Source organism: Athene noctua, chromosome 19 (genome assembly GCF_965140245.1).
Source record: "Athene noctua chromosome 19, bAthNoc1.hap1.1, whole genome shotgun sequence".
NCBI classification, from domain to species: domain Eukaryota; kingdom Metazoa; phylum Chordata; class Aves; order Strigiformes; family Strigidae; genus Athene; species Athene noctua.
The window spans coordinates 7448068-7465781 of record NC_134055.1 but is presented as its reverse complement, the minus strand read 5'-3'; the positions used below and the strand labels follow the sequence as shown (position 1 = coordinate 7465781).

General features: G+C 61.9%; 2 protein-coding genes across 3 annotated transcripts; one reads left to right on the top strand and one right to left on the bottom strand.

Moving 5' to 3' along the window:
* Positions 1 to 1516: 1516 nt before the first annotated feature.
* Positions 1517 to 6362, top strand: GAS2L2 (growth arrest specific 2 like 2). Its single transcript, XM_074923241.1, has 7 exons — positions 1517 to 1598; positions 1720 to 2089; positions 2741 to 2979; positions 3094 to 3201; positions 3791 to 3887; positions 4249 to 4522; positions 4693 to 6362. The coding sequence occupies exons 2-7, from the start codon at positions 1732 to 1734 to the stop codon at positions 5909 to 5911; spliced, it is 2295 nt and encodes a 764-aa protein (XP_074779342.1). The 5' UTR covers positions 1517 to 1598; positions 1720 to 1731; the 3' UTR covers positions 5912 to 6362.
* Positions 6363 to 6947: 585 nt separating this feature from the next.
* On the bottom strand, positions 6948 to 16559 carry RASL10B (RAS like family 10 member B). Of its 2 annotated transcripts, none has more exons than XM_074923081.1 (4): positions 15830 to 16559; positions 13091 to 13423; positions 10358 to 10402; positions 6948 to 9933 (listed from the first exon to the last, which is right to left on the bottom strand). In XM_074923081.1, exons 2-4 carry the CDS (start codon positions 13304 to 13306, stop codon positions 9514 to 9516), a joined length of 681 nt encoding a protein of 226 aa, XP_074779182.1. In that variant the 5' UTR covers positions 13307 to 13423; positions 15830 to 16559; the 3' UTR covers positions 6948 to 9513. The 2 variants fall into 2 exon arrangements, with proteins under 2 accessions (XP_074779182.1, XP_074779183.1); XM_074923082.1 differs by having other exon boundaries at positions 9549 to 9933; positions 10358 to 10482; positions 15830 to 16553.
* Positions 16560 to 17714: the final 1155 nt, after the last annotated feature.

Here is a 17714-nt window from a genome sequence, read left to right as displayed (position 1 = left end):
TGCTATCATGGGCAATTTGGGAAGAAGTTTGCAAGGCAGTGCAGTGCAGAGAAACCACAAAGGCAGGCATGCAATAAACCCCCCTTATGCTTATTTTATTTTGGGTTTTTCTTTCAGAAAGAGATTTTGGGGGGAGGATTGATGGGTTTGTGCTGTGATTTGCAGGTGGAGCTTCTGCATTTCCTTGGAGCTTGAGCTGATCCCTGGCACGCTGCATGTTACAGGGCTTCCCAGCTCCCACTAAAGGGTAGTACGAGCCTTGAGCGAAGGGGGCTCCTGGGGGAGTGGGAGCCTTGTGGGGGGGACCTGCTCTGGCCCCCAACCTTTGGAGGTGAGAAGACCTGTCTGTTCCCTGCAGTGAGATCAAGGGATGAGCCCAGATTCAAGTGTGGGCCACTAGTGTTTTTACCAGATGAAATGCAATGATGAGAGTGAATGGAGATGCTTGAGATCAGCACCGGGGTGTGTCCTTGGGAGCGCTGCCCCGGGGGCTGTGGGTGCAGCAGAGGAGGGAGGAGCTGGTGAAGGGGGAGCCAGGGGTAGACCACGGGGGTTGCAGGGCTCCTCAGCTCTCAGACCTTGCTCTGCATCTTGGAAAGCGCAGAGCAAGCAATGGCAGTGGTGTCCCTGTTGCTACCCTCTACCTTTTGCGCCTCTTCTTCCTCCTCCGTTTCTCTCTGCTGGGATGTTCCAGGTTGCACAGGAACCGTGCGGGATGGCTGAGCTCGGGAGTTTGGGAGTTCAACCCCCATATGGACCAGCTCTCTTCGAGGGATCTGTGCTCCAATCCCTACAGCTTTGGGGAGCCCTTGCCTCGGGGTTTGGCTTTCTGACTCCCCGGTGCTGCTGTGCCCCGGGTGGGTGTGTGGAGGGCAGGAGGGATGTGGAGGGACCGGTCTGAACATCATCCCCGTGGTGTGTTCAATGGTCCTCACACCGGCCCTGAGGTCAGTCTCTCCCCATCCCTCTGGGCACCCCACCCAGAGAGGAGGGAGCCCTGCTGGGGGGTCATCCATGCTGGGGCTGCCCTGCTCAGCTCAGCTTCTCGCCACAGTGTGTTTGGGTTTGCAACAGCATGCAGCGGCATCTCAGAGGAGTGTGAGCCTGTAAAATGGATGCAGAAATGTGGCTGCCTCAGGGCTATCAATTCAGGGGTAGTGAGCCCTGAAGATGCACCTTGTAGGGCCCCCAGGTCACCCCACCTGCAGTGGAACTGGGTGCAGAGATGGTGGGGAAGGGGCAATCCCCCCCTTTTTTGGGCTTGTGAGCAACTTGGGATGCTGAAGAGCTGCTCTCTAACCCCCTCCTGCCCCGGAGCCAGGGACCGCTGGGAAAACTCCCCCCTGGGGCAGCTGGGGAAGAAGGGGCAGGGCTGCCAGCGGAGGAGCAGGCGCTGAAGGGTTAACGGGGAGTGTTTGCAGCCGGTCCCTTGTCACCAAGGAGAAGGGAACAGCACTTGGGAAGGAAACAAAACACCCACTGCCCAGGAGTGTGATTTCCTTTCCCCACGCTGCATTGCAACCCTCGGACCCCAGAAGGGCTCCCAGCACCGGGTGGACGGTGTCACCATCCTGGTGGCAGAGAGCAGGTGGCACGGGGTGAGTGTGGCTGCTGGGGAGGTGGGCTGGGGACATGGCCCGGGGCAGCTCCCCATGTCCCTGCCACTCATGTCCCCACCACCCATGTCCCCATCACCCCTTTCCCTCGATCTCCTCCCAGTCTTATGGCAAAATGTGGGGGACGACGGGCACCGCGGCGCGGAGCATCCGCCCCTACCAGTCCAGCGAGCAGTACCTCTACGCCATGAAGGAGGACTTGGCGGAGTGGCTGAAGGAGCTGTACGACCTGGACATCGAGGTGGGCACCTTTGTGGAGGTGCTGGAGACGGGGGCTGTGCTCTGCTCCCATGCCAACAACATCACACATGTGGCCGGGGAGTTCGCCCGCGCCTGCCCCGGCGTGGCCCGTCACCTCCGCCTGCCCACCGCCGGCGTCGCCTGCAACCTCACGGCACAGCCGGGCACCTTCCAGGCCAGGGACAACATCTCCAACTTCATCCAGTGGTGCAGGAAGGAGATGGATATTAAAGGTAAGATGCCAGGCTCCAGCTGCCCCGTGTCCCTGCGTGCAGTCCCCTCCAGCTGCTCCTAGCATCACCCTGGGTTCCCATGTGTTCCCCAAGCCAGTGTCACCCCGGCACCAGGCAGCACCATGCACATGCGTCCCTGAGCTGGGATTTCTTGCACAAGCTCCTTTGGGTTTGGCAGCAGCTTTGGAGGGTGCTGGCACACAGTGGGCGTGTTTGCTTGGGTGCAAATATGCACTGGAGGGGTGGAGATAGAAAGCTGCAGCGTGGCCCTGCCAGGTGCAGCCTGATCCCGGGTGCAAGGACATCAGGAGTGGTCCTGGCTCTGAGCAAAGGGTCTGACACCCTGTTCCCACCACCAGTGACTGCCTGGGAAGGGTATGGGCATGGACTGACACGTCCTCAGCTCACCCAGCCACTGGGTTTTGTGGCTTTGGGTGCCATGCAGTGCCTTTGCATGTAGATGCTCAAGAGGAAGGCTCTTCCTCCATTAATTTATCCCAACTCTTGTTGGACCCAGCCATATTCCTAGTAGGACGGCTCCTGGGAAAAATATTCCTTCAGGTGGGTTTTGACTCCACCTGTGCCCCCTGTCCCCTTCATCCCCCTCCCCACGTGCCTGCCCTGGCTCAGCCCACCCTTGCCCTGCCCCAGACGTGCTGATGTTTGAGACGGAGGACTTGGTGCTGAGGAAGAATGAGAAGAACTTTGTGCTGTGTCTGCTGGAGCTGGCACGCCGCGCTGCCCGCTTTGGCATGCGGGCCCCAACCCTCGTGCAGATGGAGGAGGAGATCGAGGAGGAGCTCCGCGAGGAGCTGGACCTGACACCTGCAGACACTCCCCTGCCCCGGCCCCCCAGGAAACCACGGGACCTCCACAACCTCGACCAGATGGTACAGAGGGGCATGGAGTGGGATGGGGATGGGGATGGGAATGGGGATGGGAATGGGGATGGGGGATGACCTTCCGCAGGAGCACTGGTAGGGACACATCCCTGCTGCCCACAGGTCCAGCACCTGGTGAGCCGCTGTACCTGCCCCATCCAGTTCCCCATGATCAAGATATCTGAAGGAAAATACCGCGTGGGAGACTCTGACACCCTCATCTTTGTCCGGGTGAGTTTGCTTTGCCCCCTTCTTTTGGGGCACAGGCACCAGGAATCCTGCTCTGTTCCCACAAAGCCTCTTCCATAATCCATCCCCCAAATGGGGCCACTGTGGTGTTTTTGACTGTTACCCCCAAAGCAGGGCAACAGGGAAGCTTGACCCTGCAGTACATGTTTGTATGGATGTAACATCCATGTGTATGGGACAAAACCTGCCATCCCATGCCAAGCCAGAGGCAGGTCTTACCCAGCAATGGCAACACTGGGATTCTCTGCCCCTGCCTGCAGCCATCCCTAAGCTTGGCCTGCCTGAAACACATGACAGTGGAGAGGGTTTTCCAAAAGGCTCCCCACTCTCCTTGGGGTGATGAAACATGCCTGTCAGGGTGGCAGCAGGAGCTGAGACCCTCCCTGCCTCTGTGGCGCTGAGCTGGGGATGAAGCTGTCCTTTGGGGGGCCTGGTGGCACTTGGGGCACGCCCAGGGCTCTCAAAGCCCGTCTAAACGTGCCGCCCCCAGGCTGCTTAAATAGAGGTGGGGATCCCACGGGTGCATCACACGCACCTCTCCAGGCCTCATGGCACATGGCATCCTGTGCAGATCCTGCGGGAGCACGTCATGGTGCGGGTCGGGGGCGGCTGGGACACGCTGGAGCACTACCTGGACAAGCACGACCCGTGCCGCTGCACCTCGCTCTGTGAGTCCCCGTGTCCCCAAACCCCATGGCTCTGCCCCTGGGCTGGGGTGAAGGGGGGGTCCATCATGGGGTTTGCTGCTTCTGGGGCCATTTGCAGGAGCAGGAGGTTTCCTTAGCGCAATGCCTCTTTGCTTTGCTGGGGAATGTCTGGTTTGGGGACTTTCTTTGGCTTTGGTGGCCACTAGAGGTCACGGCAGACTTTTGGATGGAGTCAGACCTCAAAAACCCCTTTTCAGGGAGAACAGGTTTACACCAGCATCCCCGGGGGAGCTGGATGCTGAGTAACGGCTGGGTGGGCTGCACCCGGGGGGCTGTGCAATGGACAGGGGTGCTGAGCCCCCTCCCACGGTTTTCCCTGCAGCTCACAAACAAGCCTGGAAAACCAGGAGCCCCCAGCAGCAAGTGCAGCACGAGATCTGGCTCTGCCCGGCCTCGAAGGTGGCCACCCGTGGCCAGCCCCAGCCCGCGCTGCTGGTCAGCCGCTCGCAGAGCCCCCTGCCCCCTGTCACCTGGGGGTCCCGTGTGCCCCCTGGTCCCCGGTCCCCTGTCACCCCCTCACCAGAGGGTTCGGGTCGCCCGCCGGGTGCCAGCCCTCGCCAGGAGCCAGCACAGCCCCAGAGGGTCCCTTTGGGCAGGTAAGTGGTCCAGAAATAGTCCGTGCCACAAACCCGTGCCTGGTGTCAGAGCAGTTTTTCTCACATCCCTGAATTTTTTTTCCCATCCCTTTTGGAGGTGCCCAGCACCAGGCTGGATGGAGGGGGGAGGCAACAGCTCCCTGGCCCCTCTCTGCTCTGTCTCCTTACAGGATGCGGGAGCCACCGGCTGCCCCTTCGGGGAGGCAGCTGCCACCATCCAGGTCACCTGCTCGACCCAGCTCCACTGGCTGTGGGGCGACAGGACGGGCACCCACCCCTTCCCGGCTGGCCCCTGGCATGCAGGACAGTGTGGGGGTCCCCAAGGTGCCGCGTGGGAGCACCCCAGGGAAAGCCCCTGCAGCACCGGCCCGGGGCAGGCCCACGGCACCCAGCACCCGGCTGATGCGGGCACCTCCAAAGAGCACCCAGCAAGGAGGCAAATCATCTGCAGCAGGTGCCAGGCCGCAGGAAGGGGGGGTCCCTGTCGTGGCAACACCCCGTGCCCCCAGCCCCATCAAGGTCTGTGCCCCCTCCCCACACCGGGATGCCCCTGGAGACTCACAGAGCCAGAAAAGCCCATGGGAAGGGAGCCGGGGAGCCCTTGGCCGGGGCCGGCCGCCTTCACCCCCAAATTCCTCCAGCCAGCCTCCGAATCTGGATGGCAGCATTAAACCCCTTGTCAAGGCCAACCCGGCCGTCTGCCGGCCCCCCACCCCTCCAGCCCATTTTGCAGATGGGTGCAAGGTCTGTGCTGCTGGGGGAGGCTCCCGGGGGACCCGGCAGTGCCACCCAGCCCCGAGCCCAAGGGCTGGGGGTGCCGAGGGGCCCAGGGTGCCAGCTGATGAACCAGGGGGAGCGTGTGGCCCTGGCGGGGGGAGCGAAGGGCTCCGGGGGTGCTGGGGGCATGCGCAGCCCCCCGGTTACAGCAAGGTGGTGGAGGAGCTCTCCCGTGGGCAGCAGACCCTGCGCCCTGTGGGACTGGGCAGCTGGGTCCCCAAAACGCCCCCACGAGCTGCCCCGCAGCCCACCGCCCTCCCTGCCGGGGGGGAGGCAGAGGGGGTGGGAGGGGGGGGTCAGACCCCACGGGGAACCTGGGCCACCAACATCCCCAAGCCCCGACGGTGCCTGAAGAAACCCGAGCGTGTGCCCTCCATCTACAAGCTGAAGCTGCGGCCCAAGGTACGACCCCGGCGGGACCACAGGCCAGGCAAGCGTCCCTCACGCATCCCCACCCCGCTGGGGCAGCGTCCACCTGCCCCCCGGGGCCAGCATCACCCCCCAGGGCCCCCCCGGCACCCCCAGCCCCGTGGTACCCACGCCGGGGCCAAGCCCTCGCTGCCTGACAGCAGCGCCTGGCTGACTGAGGACGATGAGGAGGCGTGGGTCTGACCCCCCACCCCGAGTTTCAGTGGGGAGGGACCCCTCACTCGTCCGAAGGTGGGGGCGATGCTGAAACTGGAGCAGTGGTGCCCGAGGTTGATGTGGGCAGCACAATGGATTTGCTCCCAGGCAACCCAGGAGTCCCCCCACCTGCTCTACAGAGCTGCACCCCCGCCTTCCCTGTGGGTTTTTTTGATTTTGGACTGGTAATACTCCTCCTAAACAGGCACTCTTGTACTGGTTCAGGTGGAAAAATCCAGCCCCAAACTGAGAGAATGGGGCACTTTCTGCAGGGAAAAGGGGTGTATCTGCCCCTGTGGTGACCCCCAAATGTGGGGACACCCCATACCTGGCATCCAACCATGCAAACCATCTCGTACCTCAGTCTTCCCTGTCTGTACAATGGGACTAACAATCCTAATTTTTTACAATACCAAGAGACTTGATGAGTGTTTGAGTCACACAGGTCGTGGGGGGTCACAGGAGGTGACCCTTGCTGAGCTCCGCGGGCTTCCTTATGGGTGAAGGTGGGAGACCTGGCGTGGGGTTGGTGGTCACCTCGGTGGGGATGGTCGTCACCAAGGCTCCTTGCAGGCACCGCCGCACTCCTGAGCCTGCAGCCATGGACCAGGCAACGTTGTTTGTGCAATAGAGATACACCAAAGCTCTTCTGTTTCAGCCTCTTTTCTGTGTGGGTGGGGAGGGAGAGAGCATAATCCTGATGGGGGGGTCACGGCTGGTGAAGGTAATTCATGCTGCCAGTCTGCTGTCTGTGTGAGCAGAAATATCCCTCCGAGAGCCCCATGGGGCCCACAGGAGCCCTATCTTCCACGAGAGGGTCAAGCCAGACCCACACCCCTGCAGAGGATCAGCAAGAGTGAGCGCTGGGGCTCTGTGATTGTAAAACCTGCTTGTAAAATTACTCCCTTTGCAGCAGAGAAGCAAATTCCCCCACCCTGGCCCATTGCCTCCTGCAAAAGGGCGGCGAGCAAACTGGCACCATGGGCAAAGAGCAGCAAGGCGGGTACAGAACGAGGAGGGACAGACCTGATTTTTAATTCGATTTCAAAGAAGGGGGTGCAGGGCGTTACAGCCGGTGTAGTCACCTTGGGAATCTCTGACAAGAAGTCCAGGGGGAAAAGGAAAGCCAAGTCCAGGCAACCGGGATGCTCACTGGGGCAGGAGGAGGAGGAGGAGAGGGAAGCATCCTTGTCGGGGCTGGACGGAACCAAGGCATCGCCTCCTGCGACACCACAGGCACGGGGGCAGAAGCCCGGCACTGCGCTGGGGACAGCGGTGGGGACATCCTCAGCCTCTCTCAGGCTCAGGAGCAGGTTACTTTTAGCAGGACCAGGGTGGCATGGGGCGAGCGGTAACACTTTGTACGAAGGGTGTGAGTAGGGGCAGGGCGTGGGTCACTTGTAGGTGTTGCTGTGCTCCTGACTGCTCCGACCCCCGCGAGCCGGCCACGGGCCAGACCTCCCTGCCCCGGATCCCTGCCTGCACCCCGTGGCTACCACCACCTACCCCCTCCTGGGCTCTTGGGGAAGTAGCTCTTTGTAGCCCTCGTTTTCTCGGGAGCTGGGAAATGCTGTCAAAGCAGTGAGAGTTATTATTACTAATATAACTTTGTCTATAAAGTACAATAGAATATAACAATTATATTTATAACCTTTTTTTTTTTTTTTCCAAAATACTAAATAGAAGCTATAAAAACCTGTAACTAATTGTGCTATAAACTGCAGGCTACAGGGTTATAACAATGTATTGGCTTAGTCGTTGATATGTATACTTCGGAGCACTTTATAAATGCTTTATTATTAGCATTTACCAAGGAATTTCCTTCTCAAACAATTTGGAGGGATAAAGCTAGCCAGAGACTGGGAACGTGGACTTACACGTGTTAATAAATCCTGACGAGATGAGTTGGGGGGTGCCGGTAGGTTTGCCGTGAAGGTGAGGGATGGTGATGAGTGCCACTGCCCTTCCCCGCAGCCACCTGAGACAGACCCGTGTCCTGCCACCGCCTTTTCTCTTTATTTCCTTTTTTTTTTTTTAGAGGAAGGGGAATGGGGTTTGGTTCCCAAAGCGGCTGCTGGGGGTGGGAAGGGAGGAGCAGGGTGACCCCAACCCTGTGGCACTGGGGCTGCAGCACAGGGCCCCAGCGGCAGGGACGGGGCGGTGAATGCACCGTGCTGGAGCTCAGCTGGGCCTGCTCTTAATAAAAGTGTTACCGAGAGCACAGCGGTGCTTCTGTGAGATGGAAACCGGGCCGTGGGGGGAGAGACGGGGTTGGCGTCCTTTTGCTTTACCGCCGAGAGCGGTGCTGAACACCTGCATCGCCTCGTGACACCAGAAATCACTGAGATGGTTTTGCCGAAGGATGGAACAGCCTCAGATCCTGCCTCCGGGGTGGGGGGGGACGAGGGTGGCGGTTTCCGTGTCTCACAGGGAGCAGACAAGAAGGAGGAATCACAGCCCCCTCAGCCTCTTGCCTACCCTTTGCCAACACCATTTCCTAACAGGGCCAGCACTTTGCCACCCACTCTGCAGGACAAGACGCAGGTGAGCTGCAAGTCTGGTGTGAAAAACAAGCTGAAAGAATAAAAAAGTAATAAAAGAAAACGGGGGGCTTGCTTTTCTATTGGTATGCAGAGAGAAAAAAAAAAAAAAACAAAAAAGGAATGCAACTCCCGCTCCCTATTGCTTTGGAGGCTGCCTTCGCGCCGGCGTCGCGTGGATGGAGGCGAGTGTGGCCGTGGGAAAGCCCAGCACGGCTCAGAGCTGCCTCACGGCCCCGCTGGTGGGGTGCGATGGCACGGGGGGGGGCTGCCTGCCTGCCCGGAGATGCCGGGGGTTTGGGTTGGAGCCGTGCAAAGCCGGTGGCCTGCTGAGCCCGGGACGCGAGGTAGCGGAGGGGTGACCTGCCCGGCAAGAAGTGTTTTGAGATTATTTGGTGTTCGACAGGCTGGTGGGGGAGGAGGAACCTTCCTTGGCTGAACCGGGGCAGAAGGGGGACTCGAAGCCCTGGGGAAGCAGCACCTGGCACCCCAGGGAGGTGTAAGGGGCAGGATGGGGGCTTTATTTTTTTTCCCCTTCCTTGCCTTCATCAGAAATTCCACCTGGAAATCTGACCCAGCTGAGCCAAAAGAGAGCCTCTGTAACATGGCCTCTTGCTGGAGGCAGCTCTGCCCTCCAAGGGGAGAAATTCCAGCTCCACAGGGAGGAAAACGGGACTCCCATCTCCACCGTGCCCCAGGGATGGAGCCACCCCCGGCACATCGGGACGCAGGTGCTGGGAAATTTCCTTCCAGGGGCAGGCGATGGCAGGCTGCAGCCAGCATTGCCCCTGTGGTGCCAGGGCAGGAGCCAGCAAGGACAGACCCAACAGCCAACCTCTGGGCACTGTCTGAGACATCTCCTCCACTCCCCGGGTGCCACACAGCATTTCAGGCACCGCAGAAACACAAACACCCTCCGTGGGATGGCTTTGGCCCAGAGCACCAAGGTCCTCCCCTCACCCCTCACTACCTCCAGGCAGCCCGGCCACTCACCCGCTCCAACTCGCCGGTGGCCACCGCATCACCCTGCCCAGCACCGCCCGAGGTGCATCATCCCCAAATGTCACTGTCACTGCAGGGTGCCAGCGCCGGCGGGGAGGCAAACCCCGGCACGGCTCCCACCACAGCATCACCCCCACAGAGAGCAGCGACGCCGGGGGGCCGGGGTCCTCGAGGACGGTCCGTCGGGGCGGGGGGGCTCACATGATGGTGCATCGGTTCCTGCGCAGGGCGCCCTGGAAGCGGATGGTGGTGTGGACGTGCTTGCAGCGGGCGCAGCCCACGCTCTTGAGGAGCTCGCTGAAGAGCAGCAGGATGTGCCAGTTGTACTTGGCCGAGCACTCGATGTAGCCGCACTTCCACGTCTTCTTCACCAGGTTGGAGACGTTCCAGCGCGGGATCACTCGGCCCCGCTGCAGGTCCCGCTTGTTGCCCACGATGATGATGGGCGTCTCCGAAGTGCCGATGACCCTGGGGAGGGCAGGTGGTGAGGGAAGACAGAAGGAGATGGGGCACAGCGTGACGACCGACCGGCCCACAGACACCAACCCATCCCAAACCTGCTCTTGGCTTTGGCTTGCCAGGAGGGATGTGCCTCCTCTTGGCCTGTCCCCTTGTCTCTCTCCGTGGCCGGCCACCCACCGTGGCAGCCCCAGTTGCTTTCCCAGGGATGGCTGCCCTTACCCACAGGGGATACCTGCCCAGGGTCCTGCTCCTTCTCCTGCCCTCAGGTCCAGTTTTGCTTTTACTTTTGGGCTCCCAGCCCTGCAAAGGGGCTTTGTCCCAGTCTGTAATATCTCATCTCTGATGCCAAGAGTAGGGGAGCACTGGGGCAAGCCGTACCTCCCTGCCAGGAGCCGCGGGGAGATGCACTCTCCACCAAAGAGATCCCTACCTCGTTTCCAGGATCTGCTGGCGGATGGTTTTGATGTACTCGAAGCTGTCAAAGCAACAGATGTCATAGACCAGGATGTAGGCATGGACGCTCCGGAGCCCCCTGCAACACACGTCCGCCCACTCCTGCAAGGTGCAGAGAGGGATCAATCCTGGCTCAGCCCCGCCGCTGTGCCCGGGGAATGCCCTGCTCTGCTTCGGGGCTGGGCACATCAAGGTGGCTGCTGTGCTGGCAGGTAGCAAAGGAGCTGCACGGTCCCTGGCCCCGACACCCAGCACCCACCTCTGCTCTGGCCTGATCCATCCCTGCAATAGCTGAGTCTGCCCCCAACAGACCCCCGCCATCTCCAGAGATCCCTCATCCCCCTTGTTAATCCAGATGAGAGATAATGGGATTTGTCGGCTCCAATTCCTCTCTTGAGCAAGGATTACAGCCTGCCCGGTGCACAGCGGCCCAGAGGCAAGCTGGGAGTGTGCCTGAATGCAGCCCCCTGGCCTGGATGTAAAAGCTTCATCCTCCAGAGCCATTAATTGGATGTGTTAATTAGTGATGCACCCTGGGTTTTGGGCAGGGCAGGTGAGGAGGATCCCTGTCCACATGAGGGTGGCGGTGACGGACCAGTGGTGATGGTGATGGACCAGGTGATGACTCCATGGGTCAAAAGGGAAAGGTGACAGCAGGACTGTTTAGAGGGGACATGGGGAGAGGAGAGAGGCAGTGGCTGCTCGGGGGGGGGTGGTCTGTGAGAGCGAGATTGGGAGCCAGAGCAGAGGAGGTCAGGGGTGACATCCCCACAGCCAGAATTTGGAGCTGTAATAAACACATGTTGTTAGGAAAGCTTTGGGTTTCCAGGAATAACAGGATTATTTTTCCCATGCTATAGGAGTGAAAACCTGCCCCGCTTCCAGCCACTTTCCCAGCCCAGCAGTGGTACTGGGAATGGCAGCACCGCAAACCCTCCTGAGCACCGCTGGAGAGGAGAGAGATGCACCAAGGAGGAAAGGCATCACTTCTCCCTGAACAAACCTCTTCAGTACTGTGAATCATCCCTTTCTGAGTTTGTCATCAGAATGAGGCAAAATGAAAAGACCTAGGACCAAAGGGAACTGGGAAAAGGGAAGTTTTGGGGTGTAGGTTGGTCTCCATTGCAGACCGAGGCACGGGAAGGAGCTGGGAACAAGCGGCATGGCACAGCCTGTCCACCGAGGGGAGATGATGTATGGCTCCTTGGGGTCTCAGAGATGCAGGTGGATGAAGCAGCAGTGTCTCAGGTTACTCTGAGTCCCGATAACACCTGGGAGATTAATAAATTGCAGCTATTTCACCACGCTGGGGTGCAGCTTGTTCCAGTGCTGTGATGTCGGGATGGTTTTCCCCGTGCAGGGCACGTTTCCCGAGATGCTCGTGGCTGGAGGAGGGTCACACTGCACATCCCGCCTGGCCTCGTGAGGGAGTGGGATGTCGGGGAGCCGCTGGCACCCCCTCCTCTCCCAGGACATCACTGCGGGGATGCTGCTCGTGAGCACAGAGTGAAGCCCAGAGATGCTTCCCAGCAGACAGAGCCATATCCCCCACCGTGTCCTCTCCCTTCCCCTCGGAGCCATCCCTCCGACCACCCTCTCCTCCCTGGAAACCTCCATCTGTTCCCACCGGCCGCCTCCTCTTGAGCACAGCAAGGCAGGGAGTTAATTGAGTGTGTTAGCGTCGGCTGCCGTGTCAATAAATTACCCTTTGCTATTTCGGGCTGTCTCTCGCACTGACCTTTCGTTCCCTCCACACGCCGATTAATTTTTAAACCTCCTCCTCACCCGCAGAGTGTTCACTTCGCCTCCTGCCTGACAGCACAGGGGAAACTTGGAGCACTACAAGACCCCTATAACCCTGCCCCTGTCAGGCACAGGAGCAATATAATTATGTTGATTAAAAATACAAGAAGGTCCAGCTCCCGTGGAGGTGCCCCCACCGGTGGCATTGCCCCTCGGCATGGCTGTGGCCACGGCTGGGCACCTCCAGCTCCTTTATCCACAGTGGTGGCACGACTTGTGCCCCTGCATCAGGGCCACCCCTTTTTCCTATTAAACCTCCCCAAAGCAGCCAGCACTGGTGGCAATGCCTTCCAACCCCATGCTGCCTTTTGGGGGGCTGTTTTGGAAGCACCTGAGAGCGCTGGGGGGTTGAGGAGGAGCTGGTAGGCTCAGCGCTCTGGGGACAAGACCAGGCAATGCTGGGGGGATGACGGCCATCCTAGGAGGGGACGAGCAGCCCCCCCCGTGCCTGGCTCAGGCAGTGGGTGCATCAGGGTCTGGCTCTCCAGGAACCCCTGTTTTTCACCCAAATGTTCTGGCCACGCTCCCCCAGCCCTGTGCTGACCCTGGCTCTGACAGCCACGGGACCAGATCCCAGTGCTCTGGGATCAACCATCCAGCTGGGCGGGACTGTGGGCATTGCCAGAGCCACAGTCTTCAGAGTGGGATGGCATCCCTCTTGCATTTGCCATCATTTTAGGTGAAAAAGCTTTAAAAGACACTTTATGCTGGGCCTGCTCAGCCAGCAGCCATGAGGACACGACTCCTTGCACCAGCTTTTAGCAAGCAAACCCCGGCGTGGAGGAAGAAGCATCCCCTGAAGAGGAGGAACTGGGACCCCGCGGGGTCAATCAGGGAAAGCCCACGGAGGTCACCAGAGACCCCCCGACATGGAGGTGCCACCGCACCAAGCCGGGTGCGTCCCTACCTGCAGGGTGTTGACGGGGAAGGCGGTGATGGGGGGGAAGTCCATGATCTGTAGGTCGTGGACGTGGCCGTTCATGACGACAGCGGGCAGGTAGACGCGGCGGGCCGTGGTGGGCACGCAGACCTCGCTGAACTCGTTGTAGAGGAACTGCCGGACTATGGCGCTCTTGCCCACGCCCTGGGCTCCCAGCACGGCGATCTTGAACGTTGCCACCATGCCGCTGCGCGCCGGCCGCTGCCCCGGTGCTGCCCCTGCAGTGCCGAGGCCGCATATTCCCGCGCAGGGGGCCTCAGCCCCATTCAGGATGCATTTCCCCTCCGGGACAGCCCGTCACTGCAAGGCCAAGGAGAAGCTGGTCAGATCCTAGAGACACCCCGGCAGACTCCACGATTGCTTCAGGCGATAATTTTCCAAGCAGAAGCCCATGGAAAAGGGTTGTATCTGTCCTCAGGAAGCGGGAGCATCCTTCAGGGCTGGGCAATGTCCCCAGCAGGGGCCTCAGCACTGCGACACCTTGGGGTCCCCCTCAGAGGCTCCCACCCTGCAGAGCCGAGGAGAGCCAAGATCTGAGTGAACTTTATTCCAGGAAGGTTCTCACAGGCACGTTCAGCCCTTTTGGTACCAGAGCAAGGAAACCTCCTAGAAAGGGACTGTCTGTGGCTCAGGGTTTGCCCAGCCCTGGCAGCAGCAGGGTCCTGGGCTGTGCTGGGGACCTGTCCTATAGCACCCGCGGCGACCGTCACCGGCTGCTCCACCCCGGTGCTGCCCCAAGCTGGGGAATCCATCTTCCCTCTGCTTGGACAGCCAGAATTGCCTTTTGCTGGGGCGGGAGGGGAAATTGCTCTGCGCCTGCAAGCGACAGCTTTAATGTTTAATTTCAGGCTTTGAGCGGTTTGGCAATTAACTTGATGGAGGCTAATTTCCAAGCCAGCTGATGGGGTGAGCCCACAAAGCTGCTGGCACACGTGCTGAGGCTGGAGGGGCCCCAGGGCGTGCAGGAGGACACGGGGTGATAGCCCACACATGTGGATGTGGGAGATGAGTCCAACAAGCCCAAACACCCGCTGGCACCAGGTTCCAGACCAGGAGCTGTGATGGAAACAGCAAGGGTGAGGGGCTGCGTCCCACTTCTGCTTGCTCCCATCACTAGGAAGTGGCTCGTACTTTATCCCAAAGTGTGGATGCTTGTACCAATTTGTGATGCTCTGATCCGTTTTCCCCGAAAACCATTCCCAAAGCACAGGGCAGCAGTTCCTGAGCTGGCAGAAAGCAGCAGGTTCAAACCATCCTGTCCTGCCTGTTTGATGGGGGTTATTTATGCCGGGGAGAGCCCAGCCATGGGTGTTCCCACTGCTGGGTGCCGGGGAGGCCGGGTTCCCCCCAGTACCCCACGCTGGGCCATGGCTCACACCACCCTCACCCTCCTCGCAGCGGGGCTGGGGCCAGCAGGGCCCGATCCAGCCCCAGGGCAGGAGCAGGTTTGCACCCAGGGCTGGGAAACACGGCATGTTGTGGTGCTGGGGCCGTTCCTGGGGTGCTGAGTGCCCTCGGGGACCCGCTCGCCCCAGCCATGGCAGTGAGAGCGTTTCTGTGCCACATGCAGGGAAATGGGAGGCGCAGGAGCCCCCAGACCCGGCCTGCTGGGGCCTCTCTCCACCAGCAGAAAGCAGTGTCATTGCAAGTCCCGGGGGGCCACTCTGCTGCGGGGACAACCCCGTCCCCCACAAACCCTCCCTCCTCCTGCGAGCAACCCCAGCTCCTCCGCGGGGCCGGAGGGCGACGGAGCGACAGGGCTGGAGACCCAGCACCCGCGGGGCTGCCCTGAACGGCGGAGCAGGCTCAGCCCTGCCGTGCCACCCCAAACCCCATCTCCTCCTCTGGGCTGGCACGCGGGGCCATGCACGGGAAGGCTGGCTCCCGGGCCCAGAAAGTGGGCTAGCACCCCAGAGCATCACAGGCCGACCCGACGGCTCCCGGCCCCGCGAGCATCTCAGGCCACCGTGGGAAACTGAGGCGCAGAGGGGGGGGGACCAGCACCGGGGCGGCCCCGCGAGCATCTCAGGCCACCGTGGGAAACTGAGGCGCAGAGGGGGGGGGACCAGCACCGGGGCGGCCCCGCGAGCATCTCAGGCCACCGTGGGAAACTGAGGCGCAGAGGGGGGGGGACCAGCACCGGGGCGGCCCCGCGGTGGGGTGGCGGAGGGGGGACCAGCCGGGGGGGCCCCAAGCGCCCAGCGCAAGACCGAGCTCGGGGGGTTGCAGGGCCGGGCGGAGGCTCGCAGGGGGCTCCCAGGGAGGATGCCCCGACCTCCGGCGCGACCTTGGGCACCCCGCCGCCCCCCAGCACCTGCCACCCCGCGACACTGGGGGCAGCCGGAGGAGCAAGCCCCGACCCCCCGCGGGGCGGCGGCAGCGTCCCGCACCCCCCAGCATCCCGCACCCCGCAGCACACCCCGACCCTCCCGGGGGGATGCTCTCGTCGCGGCGGGCAGCGCAGCAGCCCCGGCACCGGCCCGCGGCAGGGGGGGGCTGTGCTGGGGCTGGAGGAGGTCTGGGGGTGCCGGGCGGGGGGACACACGCACCCCCCAGGCCGGCGGGGCGGGGGTGGGGGTGGGAAGCGGGGAGCACGGCCGCTCAACTTTCGCTGGGGACCCCCCCCGCGGTCCATCCCCCCCCCCTCGGCCCTGCCCAGCGGCAACTTCGCCCCCCGTCCCCCCTTCCCGGCGGGCCCCCCCGTACCTTGCAGCGGCGGCCCGGGCCGGCGGCGCCCCGGCGGGCGGCGGAGCCATGCGGCGAGCCCGGTGCGGGGCGGGCGGCCCCGCTGCAGAGCCCCGGCCCGGCCCGGCCCGGCCCCCGCCCGGCGCGGCGATGCCGAGGGGCCGGAGGCGGCGGCGAGGGGCGCCGGGAGGGGAGAGCGGCCGCCGCTGGGTCGCAAAACCCGGCCGGGGCGGGGGGTGGGGGGCAGGCGGTGGCCGGGGAGGGAGGCAGGCAGGCGGGCAGGGCTCGGGCAGGCAGGGCTCGGGCAGGCAGGGCTCAGGCAGGCAGGGCTCGGGCAGGCAGGGCTCGGGCAGGCAGGGCTCAGGCAGGGAGGCAGGCAGCGCCCGGGGAGGGATGCGGGGAATGCCCAGGCGGGGAGACAGGCAGCGCCCGGGGAGGGAGGCAGCACTGCTGAGGCGGGGATGCAGGCAGCGATGCCCGGGAGTGATGCAGGCAGTGCCCGGGGAGGGATGCAGGCAGCGATGCCCGGGGAGGGATGCAGGCAGTGCCCAGGCAGGGATGGAGGCAGCGCCCTGGAAAGGAGGCAGGGAATGCCCAGACCGAGTCGCAGGAAGCCGGGAGGGACACCGGCTTCTCCCGGGGCTCTGGGGAGGTGCCGATGGGAGAAGATCCTCCCATGTCCCCCCTGCAGCGTGCTGGGTGCAACACCGTCACCCCGCCGCTCCCCGGCGACCAGCAGCCTCTCTGCCCTCACGCCCAGCCCGTGGGAGCCCCCTGAGGCCAGAGTCCCTCGGGGGAGAAGGGTACGACCCCTCCCAGGGAGCCTTTCCCTCCTCTGACACTGCTGCTCGGTACACTCTTGGGCACATCACTTCACCTCCTTGCTGTGCCAGCCCCTGGTCCAGCTGGCAGGGCTGGGGGTTTCTCTGTGCCCGCTGTCACCAGGGGGTGCTCTCAGGCCAGAGGGGTGAGAAATCCCCCCTAAGTGAGGGAGATCTCTGTTGCAGCGTCTGTATTTTTGGGGATGTCTCACACCTGACCGTTTACCTGTGTGCTGGATAGCAAGGAAGATGCTGGTCGCACCTCTGGGGAGCATGGTCCAGGCCCCCGCAATATGCTGCCGATGGACTCGCCGCACCTCTCTGCTTCTCGAAGCAGACCCTGAACCGGGGTCACCAGTGAGCACCAGGGTGTCTCCGTGTGTCTGGCTGCGATCACACAGGCTTGGCTGAGCCCAAACACCGGCCACGACACAACCAGGCTCCCCCCAGCCTTGTCAGCACCCTTGGCTGAGAAAAACGTCACGTCCAGGGGCTCCTCTGCAGGGTGAGGAGAGGGTACAAGTGGAAGCACATTACCATACCCTTTCTGTGGGAAAAGGGGCCGGCAGACACAACCCCACAGCTTGGGAGCAGCTGGCAAAACACAGGACAGCCCTTGTGCCACTGCGCCCAGGCTGGGGCTGAGATCAGCGCCAGGCAAAGAGAGTCAAAATCCCTTTTCTGTGTCTCACATTACACCCAGGCTTTCAGAGATCTGAGGCTTATTTCCCTGCAGAGCTGCTTGATGCTCGCAGCTAGGGAAATATTGAGGTGTCCCTGGGGGTTATTACTGGCCCTAGATGCTGCTCTGCCTCCACAGACCCCCAGCTCCCCTTCCCTCATCGCCATAAAGCAGCCCTGAGCCCTGGAATATTTCTGGGAGAGGGCAGGGATCGCGCCTGCATCTGAACTTGCCTGCACAATTCAGGCTCCAGCCTCGGGGCTATTTTTAGCAGTTCCCTCTGAGATGCTCTTCACTTGCAGTTTTATTTGTGAAATTTAATATAGGAGGGAGGGGGGAGGGGAGCGGGGCTGGATTCTGGTGCGTCCCCGCTGGCTGGGAGGCTTATCCCAGCCTCAGCGAC

Bases quoted from the DNA above. Each gene is read 5' to 3' on its own strand.
- RASL10B (XM_074923081.1), bottom strand. From the start codon at position 13,306: ATGGTGGCAACGTTCAAGATCGCCGTGCTGGGAGCCCAGGGCGTGGGC. The intron at 10,403-13,090 runs GTAGGGACGCAC...TTGCTTTGACAG, and splicing joins TCCCCGTCAACACCCTGCAG to CTTCGAGTACATCAAAACCA. The intron at 9,934-10,357 runs GTAGGGATCTCT...TGCCCTCCCCAG, and splicing joins CAGCAGATCCTGGAAACGAG to GGTCATCGGCACTTCGGAGA.
- GAS2L2 (XM_074923241.1), top strand. From the start codon at position 1,732: ATGTGGGGGACGACGGGCACCGCGGCGCGGAGCATCCGCCCCTACCAG. The intron at 2,980-3,093 runs GTACAGAGGGGC...TGCTGCCCACAG, and splicing joins TCCACAACCTCGACCAGATG to GTCCAGCACCTGGTGAGCCG. The intron at 4,523-4,692 runs GTAAGTGGTCCA...GTCTCCTTACAG, and splicing joins CAGAGGGTCCCTTTGGGCAG to GATGCGGGAGCCACCGGCTG.